Source organism: Pundamilia nyererei, unplaced genomic scaffold (assembly GCF_000239375.1).
Source record: "Pundamilia nyererei isolate P.nyererei 1_Seehausen unplaced genomic scaffold, PunNye1.0 scaffold00172, whole genome shotgun sequence".
Lineage (NCBI taxonomy): Eukaryota > Metazoa > Chordata > Actinopteri > Cichliformes > Cichlidae > Pundamilia > Pundamilia nyererei.
The window spans coordinates 753,567-764,708 of NW_005187573.1; the positions used below are offsets into that span (position 1 = coordinate 753,567).

General features: G+C 40.5%; 1 protein-coding gene across 1 annotated transcript; it reads left to right on the top strand.

Moving 5' to 3' along the window:
* The first annotated feature begins 190 nt into the window (after positions 1 to 190).
* Positions 191 to 10,153, top strand: adora2aa (adenosine A2a receptor a). The gene is made up of 3 exons (XM_005746096.1): positions 191 to 598; positions 6,349 to 7,032; positions 8,186 to 10,153. The coding sequence occupies exons 2-3, from the start codon at positions 6,707 to 6,709 to the stop codon at positions 9,192 to 9,194; spliced, it is 1,335 nt and encodes a 444-aa protein (XP_005746153.1). The 5' UTR covers positions 191 to 598; positions 6,349 to 6,706; the 3' UTR covers positions 9,195 to 10,153.
* Positions 10,154 to 11,142: the final 989 nt, after the last annotated feature.

Genomic DNA, 11,142 nt, shown 5'->3' on the forward strand with positions numbered 1-11,142 from the left:
TAAAACGCGACAGAGCTCTGGTACCGAGCACTAACCGGATAATTGTCCCTCTGTGTTAGAAAGATAACCGGCTTAACTGATTCAGAGCATCTCAAGTTGCACAGCAGACACACCGTGTTTAACGCGTGACATCATCACCATCATCACGTATACACAGCATGCTTTTAGCTGTCTGACCCCGAAGAGGAAACTGAGGTACAGCCAGCCTGTTTTATGGAGGGTGTGTGTGAGAGAGAGCGAGAGACACTCACTTGACCGGAGCAGAGCGAGAGTAAAGAGCAGATCTCATCTTTGTGAAGTGACAAAAGCAGGAGTCTTCTTTCTTTCAGTGGAGACACGTCGATCAGAGCTCGATGGTGTGTTTTTATTATTGAGCTGCGCTTTAAAGTCAACTTTACAAAAAGAAGAAAAAAAAGTGAAGTGCAGCTGGACGGAAAATTTAAGGCGTGAATTGAAGAAGTTGGTCGCTCAGTGGGAAGTGAAAACCGTCATTTGCGTAATATTTTTAAGTCGACTTTTTCTGTCGCCTCGTTTCATCAAGTGCCTTTGGATATCAAAATTTTGCCATTTGTAGGAAAGGAAGCCTGCGGAGCGAAAGGTAAGCCGTGCGCGCCGACTGACTGCATCTTGCGCAAAAATGAATTAAACGCAGACTTCACTTTCACTGGCAGTGCTTTCAGTTTTCACACTATGAACACGTGAATGAACATTTTCATGTAACAGTCGTATTTTTGCTTTAGTGCCCACGGCAAGATGAGAAACAGGTGAGGTTTCTGTGGAAACTGATGTCTAGTGCGTATTTGCATACTGTGGGTTTTCTCAGAGGCTTGCAGAAAAAAAAGTCTGCTGATAGTGATTCCACAAAATCCCCGGTGAGCTTATTATAACACTTAACCTAATAAATGAAATACTTCATCTCTTAAACCTGTATTGCGACCTGGGCTTCCTCTGCAACCGGAAGACTCGAGATTCAGTAATAAAACAGCTGTAGTGCCGTAATTAGTTTATGTTGCACAGAAATAATGCAGCTTTGCTTGTCCTCACAATCAATTACATCATGTTCAAGTGCAAAAGAAGAAGAAGAAAAGACATAAAAAGCAAAAACAAACGAGCAAAACATTACCATCACAGTATCAGGTACCCCTATTGTCCTGCAATCATTGTTTTTATGACACATAATCTGAATAATTCTTCTAAAATGCAACATATGAAATGATAAAAGCACTGCTGGCGCTGTGGTCCCTCTATTAAAGTGTCAAATGTTACATATGCTTAAATTAATTTGTTTTTAACAAGTCTCCTCCCTAAGGTGTAGTAGCATGTACATGTTAGAGTGGAGGATGTTGATTCATAAACTATGTTACATAAACTGGTGACAGTGGTCACAGAACAGTGTGACATCATCTGTGAAGTCAAAGATGTTACCTAGCAACTAGAGACCTTGTAAAATGAGAACACCACTCATTCAAAGTACCCCGACCGGACAGTGCACTTGGTCAGGGCCTGAGCTGTACAGCCACCAGGTCTGAGGCAGAAAGAATAAACGTTTGTCTCCATGTGAAGAACACACATACAGAGATTCCTTGATTTAATAGCGAGATTGCCACAACAGGTGGGGGGTCACTGTGCACAGCTGCTTTCTGCCCCTGGTGTCTTCATGTGAGTAACTGTGGCCATGAGTCAAGTGCAGACACAAAGACAGAGTCAAGTGGACTGTGTCACACAGCAGTGACCACTCTACTTTACTCGTCTTTTGTGATTTGTTACAGGCTGTTACTTGATGTAGGACACATATTCAGTGTGTGTTTAGTTTCATCATAAACTGGGTGTTGTTTAAGACTGGTTTTATAAGTAGACATCAGTTAACTGTCACTGTTTAGACCAGTAGGCCTGTTTTCAACACTTACCACAAAATATCCATAACTTTTTTCTAACCATTCATCTAGAAATGTTTCCATTTTTTTCAGCAGTTGCGTATCCATAAAATTTTGAACCATTAGTTTTTATCTTTAGCTTTCATTTATCCATTTCTATGCTACACGACTCTAAGCTACACATTTAAGTATTTATCTACTATGTCTAATTTAACAACTATGACCTGCTTCAACCACTACCTACTCTTGTCGTTAGCTTTAGCAATTTCACCTGTAATAGTTACTACTTTTATCCAATACCATTATCCAGTTTACAGCTACCTGCTAATTCCAGCTAACAGGTATTTATTCATAATTGCAATGCCCTATTTTCACTCATTTATCCATCTGTTTTAGGCTACTTTAAATCCCTGTTATCCAGTAGCTTACTCTTAGCTATCAGTATATTTTTAACTATATCTAGAGCCTAAGCTAATGGTTTAAGCTAACACTCGTTTCGTTTGAAGGGTGTCTCTCCCTTTGTGTCTTTACTTTTTACATTTTGAGCTCTAAGTCATTACAAATTGTGAAGCCAAAAATTGGCATATAGCTAACAATGACATTGCCTTGATAATAAATCGGTCAGACTTGAAAATCCTTTTTTTTTAGCTAATTGTTTTAGCCCAGTTGTTAATTTCTTGACACACTCTCACCATAAAATCTACTGTTTAAGCCCAGATTTCATTATATTATTTAATCAGACTGTAATTTTGATCACTGTTACCTGCTTCTCAATATGCTACGATGCTTTAGTGCAAAGGAGTCAACACAGATGCTCAGAGATAGTGAGGCGACTCACTGTGCTTGCAGCAGTATTGGCACTTTGTATGGACAGCATAGCGAGAGCCTGCGGTGACAGGAAGCTCAAGTTTTAATTTTCTCTTGTGCAGTGGTAAAGGGTGGTGATGTGCTGTGGTTTATTGTTGGTGTGCTGCATTGGCTGACTTCTTCTTTATCTTTCTCAGTACAAAGATACTAATAAATATCAATATTTGTACAGATTTCATCCCTCAAAGTGGCTGCTGTGAACCAAAGCTTGCACCCTAACCCTGTCTCACTATTACTCCCTGGAGCTTCTCTGATGTGTCTCATAATTTTATTTTAGGACAGCTTCTTACTGTGTGGCTAGCATGGGAGAATCACTGGTGCAGTTTTAAGAAATTCATGATTTCCTTTCTTGTCCTTTGGGATTATTACTGTGAAGTACTGATACATAAAAAACACTGGAATTCTAGTCACACACCAACATCTCTTAAAACAGCAACAGTTAAAACTTTATTTATAAGCCCTTTGGAATTAAAAGGATATCTCCTGATGACACGCAAACGTGGAATAGCAGTATTTTAGTATAAATGGCTCATCTAACCCTGAGGGAAAAGCATGACTGGGAGAGCAAAGACCTTTGTGTTCCATCACAGCTGGTATCTTTGAAAACTCAGTCTAACCTTCACAAACATCCCCTCAGAGGGAATTCAGCAGCACAAAAACAGCTTCTATTTGTAAGCTCAGTGAGCTGCGTGCTGACGGCTCAAAGCTATCAAGGCATCTAAACTATAGTCTGACTGAGAATAGACCACAAGCCATATCAAACTTCCAAGAATTGTGCTACAATTCTTTTTTTTCCCTCTCGCCACGATATTTCACCCAAAAATGTTTACAAAGGTGTTTGCTCTTATCTGCTTTTGTACTGCAGAGTTGTAATACTGCTCGTATGAAGCGTACTTCTTTTTTGACAGCTTCCTTATCCTGTTGATAGCAAAACTTAACTCTATTCAAAACTGCAAGTCACGGAAAAGAGAAAAACATGCTCTAAACTCATGTTTAAATGCATTAAACGCAACACTTTACCAACACGCTTGCAGACACAGTTCCATACTAATGTGTTTCCACCCATTTAAACTTATAGAAAAGAAGATTTTAAATATGAATTTACCATTTTCCATCATCACGCTTATTCTCTTTTGGATCATTTTGTCTGTTTCTTGTAAAAGGTTTAATTTTCTTTGATTGGAGTTTGGTTTTATCCACCTTTTCGTTATTTGTTTAAGTCTTTTTTTCTCAAGATTCCGATCATATCATTCCCACCTCAGATGAGGTCAATGAGAGATTTTGTGAGTATAAAATATTTTACCTTTAAAAACAGAGCTTTTGAAAATAATTTCCTTTATGGCACAAAAAGCCCTTTGATTCACTGTATTGCATCATTTAATGTGACTTGAACCAAAAAAGCCATCTGCTATCTACAAATACATTGTACTCAGCATTAAGACTTTAGTCCTATTTGATCATTAGAAGTCATTTCTGGGGTCAAAAACGATATTTGTTTTTCAAAGAAATTTCCAAATTCCAAAATAAGCAATTGGTAGTTTCAAGATCAGATTACATTACATGTGTTCCTTTCCTTTGTTGGTTATTTCTGTTCCCTGTTCATCTTCCCGTTTTATCATTATTTTACCTTTTGTTGCATCCTAATGATATTTTGCAAAATAGGGAAATCTTTTCAAGTACGAAACTTAACTTTTTCTTCTTCTTTTCTTCTGTTTTTTTCCCTCTTTTGTGTGTGTGTGTGTGTGTGTGTTCCTGTCTAGCTATCCTTGTGAGGACCAAAATCTGCATTCTACTATACTTGTGAGAACCAACAGTCACTTGTGAGGACACACATACCGGTCCTCACAAGTTTGAAGGCCTTTTTGAGGCTCAAAATGTGGCTTTAGGGTCAGGGTTACAATTAGGTTCTGGTTAGGTTTAGGGTAAGGGGCTAGGGAAACCATTATGTCAATGAAGATAGCTGCCTGGGTTGGTAAAAACAAACCTAATATTGAAATATTACTTTTTAATCATATTTGGAAAAATTGCTAACAAAGAATTGATCATTTATACACATATAGTCATATAATCACGTATACTATTAATAATAATAATAATAATGGATTGCATTTATATAGCGCTTTTCGAGAACCTCAAAACGCTGTACAATTCCACTATTCATTCACTCTCACATTCACACACTTGTGCTTTTCAATAAAAGCACAAGTAATACATTTATTTACTTATCTTTGGTCTTATCTGTTTTGAATTGCCTGAAAGACAGCAGCTACAAAACCCACTACGATACTCTGAGTGTGACTCATCTCTCAACGCGCACTTTTTGTGGTCACAATGTTTCGTTTTAGTTTTAGCGCTCACAGAACTGAGAGAATCGCGTTTTAGCCGTCGTATAATACTGCACAGCATGCATTATAAAACTGGACACACAGGATTTTCACTGTAGCAGAACCTTTTGTCCTGAACCTGCTGTAACAAATATTAACAGTAAATATCTAACAGCTACATTTACCAGCATGTAGCATTTACACTGTGTACAGCGCAGCTTCTGGAATCAACACTAACATGTTCACATACTTCGTAGAACTGAGGCTTTGCAGTTTAGTACAGCCAGCCTTTTAGTTGACCATCTACAGTTATGTTAAGGTCATAGTTAACTGTTATAACTGTGAAAGGTGATTTTTACTGTAATATTAATGTACATTTTCAAAATAAACTGCTGCATGGACGTGCCTCAGACGATAGCAGGCTTAAGGCCAATGCAGCGTCACACCTCTGAACTTTCTATTGTATGTGATCACAACTGTTGCAGAAGTAATCCATAAAACAGGTTCACGTTGAGTTCAGTGCCCATTTCTCTTGAATTATCACAAGATAAGATCGCATTTCTTATTTTTCCCTGTTTTTTTTACTAGTTGAAAATCTTTATCTACCACAGGAGTCAAGGTCTGCTGTTCTTGGCTACACAAATGCTGGAAATCACATCGCAAATCCACGACAATCAAAGTCTAAACAAAACATAATGGATATAAACTTCTAAATTGAGTGTCTGAACTTAAACATCAGAAACTGTCACAAGTCTGTGCTTGTCAGAGCAAATCTGAATTATGTTGCAGTATTGTAGTAAAACATTGGATTTTAGCACAGTATAAATGATTCAAACTGCATTTTGACAGCAATTTGCTACAACGTGGAGCCGTGCATGCTCGTGCTGATGGAGGCTACACAAGTTGCTCTCCCACTGCCCTTTTGCAGGGTCAGAAAGACTGTTTATAGGAGGCATCAGCAACTAAAAGTCTCACACAACCGAACAGTGACATTGCTTCTTTTTTTGCAGTGTAATGTGGCTTTATGAAAGGTGTCTGTGGTTTTATTAAAGCTGCTGATGCTTCTGGAAATATTGTGACTATATATAAGTGTACCCTATAATGCCCATATAAGTGTACTTCATAACTGATAAGAAGGAACCTGTATTGTTTGTAGATCTTTCAAATGCAAACAGGGTGCCTCGCTTTATACCTAATACAAAGTCCCATATTCACTTCCTCTACTGTAGGAGCATTTCTTCTTTTTCACTTTTGCACCTTTTTTTTTTTTTTATTTCCAACAGAGCGATGTCACTGTGATGTCCGTTGCTGGCATCATCTCAGCCTTTCAAGGAGCTCGTGGGAAAAGGACGCCGAGGGGAAGGAGCTGAGGGGAGAGGACAGCAGAAGAGCTTTTTTATGAGGACAGGATGGAGGTGACTGCACCCTGCATGCGGAGTGATGATAGCTCCATGTGATTCATTTTTCTTTTTCAGTATTTTAAGCTGAGCAGGTGTGAAGGAGTCACTGTTTTGTGGAATCTAGTGGCTGTTTCTCTGGAGGTGACAAGGCTGAGTTCAGCAGCTGCTAGGCTGCAGCTATGGACGTTGAGGTGAGATTTCCTCCCCCCGCATTAGTGACCTCTTTGCCGTTTGCCTCATCATGCGGGACAAATTTTTCTACATCACCCTGGAGCTGCTGATTGCCATCTTCTCAGTGCTGGGAAATGTGTTGGTCTGCTGGGCCGTGGCCCTCAACAGTAACCTCCAGAGCATCACCAACTTCTTCGTGGTGTCGCTGGCTGTGGCCGACATCGCCGTGGGCGTCCTGGCCATTCCCTTTGCCATTGTCATCAGCATCGGGTTCTGCTCCAACTTCTATGGCTGCCTGTTTATTGCGTGCTTTGTGCTGGTTCTCACACAGAGCTCCATCTTTAGTCTGCTGGCCATCGCTATAGATCGCTACATTGCAATCAAGATACCACTCAGGTCAGTAACCATGAGGAAAAGTGGATCATTTATCATTTATTGGTGCAAAATTAATGAGTTAATAGAATAAGTGAAATCCTTTATAAATGCATTATTACGTGTGTTAATAAGGCACCAATAAACAGTTGATTAGCATTAGTAAAACAGCTGATTACTACTTAAAAACCATTTTTTCAACATGTCCAAGCACAGAAAGAAACGAAGATCAGATTTGGAAAACAAAATAGGAACGTTTTAACTCTTAATTAATTCTTACTTTAGTCCAATGTGTGTTTTTAATCAGAAGCAGTAGAATTCTCACGATGACGCCCAACCTTTCATTTCATTTCTGTCGGTTAAAACATTTGACATTTGAACCAGATATTCCATGGCTGAATAAGACTGTTCAGAAACAGCGTCTCCCGCAGGGCAAATTCCCCCCGGAGCAATCAAACAAATATCGCTCTAATTGCTTACACAGACTGTGTAAACCTGTTTTGTAAACTTACTTTTATTATTGTAATGTAAAAATAACAACAAAAAAGCTCCAAACACAGTGAGATGTTGATTTAACATGCAAATTTGCCAACGACGGTGCATCTGCAGACCTGACAGGCTAAACCAGTGACAGTGATGCTGTGACCTCATCGTTACCGCACTGCTGCGCCGGTCAGACGTCTCGCCCTTTAGGGCTCGAACACACTCCTCCTGCCGAACATACGTATGTGAGGGCTCTTCTGCGCTGTGTTTGCACATCCCTAAAGAGGAGGGGGGGGGGGCTTGTTTTTGCAGTATTAACCTTTGCACTTTAACATCTGAAGAATGTGATAGAAACAAGCCAAATGTCTCAGCTGCTCTCCCACACTGTGCTACAGGCGAACCAAAAATAGACTCCTTCCTTTGAGGAGTCCTGAGTCCTGAAAGACTCAGTTTGTTTATTCTTGTCTCTTGTAGTTCCGGTATGAGAGTTGCATCCACGGAACGATCGCATAAGCAAATGATAAATCAGCGGGGTACTTTCGTATACAGTAATAATTAATTCAAACAAGGGACGGAAGCTTTCTTATGAGGTTTATAGAGGTCATTGTGGCAGAGGGAAACAAACCTTTATCTCTGAGTTCTCAGGAGCTGAAAGACAATTGAAGCTTGACACGTGTATTGTCTCCCTGTCCAGGTACAACAGCTTGGTGACAGGACAGCGGGCTCGAGGCATCATTGCCATATGCTGGATTTTATCCATCATCATCGGTTTGACCCCCATGATGGGCTGGCATGGTGGGGAGTCAAGAAACGGCACCAACGAAACCAAAAGCAGCCCCTGCCAGCCGGGCATGATGAAGTGCCTGTTTGAGGTTGTTGTCGACATGGAGTACATGGTCTACTTCAACTTTTTTGCTTGTGTGCTGATCCCCTTGCTGCTAATGTTGGCCATCTACCTGTGTATCTTCATGGCAGCTCGCCACCAGCTCATGCTGATTGAAGTAAAAGCGTCTCATGGGGAAAAGTCCCGCTCCGTCCTGCAGAAAGAGGTCCAGGCTGCCAAGTCTCTGGCAATCATTGTGGGCCTGTTTGCGGTCTGCTGGCTGCCTTTACATATCATTAACTGCTTCACCCTCTTCTGTCCTCAGTGTGATCGTCCTCCTGATTTGGTTATGTATGTGGCCATTATCCTATCCCATGCCAACTCTGTGGTCAACCCCTTCATCTACGCCTACCGCATCCGAGAGTTCCGGCACACCTTCCGTAGGATTATTAGGCGGCACATCCTGGGGAAGCGGGAGGTGTTTGAGAGCAGCGGGAGTAAGCGGAACTCTACTCACAACAGCATCACGGACTCCATCAGGCTCAAAGCAAATGGCCTCAGCTTTGACCTTTTCACAGAGCACAGCAGCAGTACCTGTGAGAACTCCTGCCGCTGTCCTGCTCACATCTCCCCTTTAGAGGGTGGTCTGGCAACAGTGTCTCACCCGCCTCTGTCAGTTGTTATCGCCCACTGCCCCAAAGTGGGGACGTGTCCACTTCAAGCCCTCAGGCAGACTCAGCTCCCGGCGGGGAACGACTGCTCTGAACCAGAGATCCTGGAGGAAAACTGCAGACAGAACCTCGCCCCAGCACAGGTTGCACTGCTGTTCAACACCCAGGACAGGAAGAGCTGCTGTAGCGAGCTAGATAAAGTGCACTGATCTATGCGCCGCAGGGATCATTTGCTAATTCCTCGCAGTTAGTTGTGAATGTCTGCTCAGGATCACCATGAATCTCTAATTTCCAATGGGAGTACTGTAAACAGATGACAGACAATGAATGTCACTCACTGAGATAAACGAAACAGGACTGAAAACTGTCTCTACTATTTAAATACAGTGACATGTCAATTCAACTCAGAATAAGTCTAAAAGGCACCGCTATTGTTACCGGAAGGCTACGTCTTATCAACCCACATGACCGGGGGTGGTTTGTAATGTGCAGCCACTTCACAAGTTGTTCTGTGGAAATTTCAACACCATCCATGAATGTTTTTACTTCCTCTTTGCAAACAGCTGAAATACAGTAAAAATGCAGGCAGTTGATAGAAGGGTCTATATGGAATAGGAGCATTTATTGTAGGCGTGTCAGGATAGCCACCTTTATTTAACCACAGTGTGCCATTTCAGGTCTGAATGTGATGTGTCTTTAAATTATTACATTTATTTTCTTTCTTTCAGGGATTTGAACATAAACACAACATACTCTGCTCTCTTCACTTGTAATTTCCACACTTTTCGTAGAGATTAACAGACATAACCACGTTCCAGATGAATGTTTAACCCCATTGCTCCTATTTGCTGTTTCCTAATGGACTAAAAGCAGAAGGAGAGTGCAGGTTTGTGGTTGTGAGAATATCTGTTAAATGCTTCACATTTTCTAAAGCAAAGACCAGTAACTTGGCAATCTAATGCTGTAATGTTTCCTTTTATTTTTGTTTATACATTTGTGATAATGACGCTTTAATGTATGCTTATTTAAGTCAAATTCAGATGATACAATTGACACAGTTTGATGAATAATGGGAAATTATTTGCAGATGTCCATTACTGCCCTCTATGTTCTCACAAGTAGACTGGCACCAAGTGCTGTCTTTAAATAAATCCTTTCACACTTTTAATGTGTGCTTGCTGTGTATACATTTTTGCAATGGCTGCAATATCCCTGTCTTTATTCAGGAGCTGCAGGAACACCTCCAGACATCCCACTGGCTTTTCAGCAGACAGGCTCGTGATTTGGTCATTCGGAGAAACGGTGGATTAAATTGTCATCATTTCTTGGCGTTTCTTTATTTTTGCAGTTTTTATCAGAACAGCTCTTGAGGCCTATTCCTTGTTAAAGATTTCACAGCCAAAAAAGATGTCCTGTGTCCTCCTGTGGGGCAAAGGACACAGGAGATCTTTTGAGCTGTAAATCTTATCTCCTCAGCTGGATCACTTCATCTCAAATAAGCAAACTTTTTTTTTTGCATTACCGCCGTGAAACTTTAGCTTCATACAATAAATACTTTTCTGGATGTGGTTCTTTTGAATGATGGTCCACAGACGCACTTTCAAGACATTGTTTTGCACTGAACTATGAGGCAATGATTGAATGTCAATGTCTCAAAACAATGAGATAAAAGCCAAAATTTTTTATTTGTCGTTCTTACCATCAAATTGAATCAGGTTCTATAATTTTTAAAAGATACATCATAAAAGGTTACAACAATGATTCTTAAATTGTGTAAAAAAAAAAGAAGCCCAGTATTAATAAAAAAAAGTCACAATGCAAAAGACAACTAGTTACAATTTTTGAATGCAATACAGTTGAATTTCACTACACTGCAAAGTAAAGTCAGTAGAATACTTCTTAACATTAAATATCACTAAATAACTCATATGGCGAGCTCAGCTAACATTGGATGAAAAAACAATGAAAAAAACAAATATATATATATATATATAGCTCGGGTCCTCTACCAGAGGCCTGGGAGCTTGAGGGTCCCGCTCTTCTGGACAGAGATCTCCGATGTTGTTCCTGGGATCTGCTGGAGCCACTCGCCTAGTTTGGGAGTCACCGCACCTAGTGCTCCGATTACCACGGGGACCACCGTCACCTTCACCCTCC

Excerpts from the sequence above, each read along its gene's own strand:
- adora2aa (XM_005746096.1), top strand. The coding sequence starts at position 6,707 with ATGCGGGACAAATTTTTCTACATCACCCTGGAGCTGCTGATTGCCATC. Across the intron at positions 7,033-8,185 it reads GCAATCAAGATACCACTCAG|GTACAACAGCTTGGTGACAG; the intron begins GTCAGTAACCAT and ends CTCCCTGTCCAG.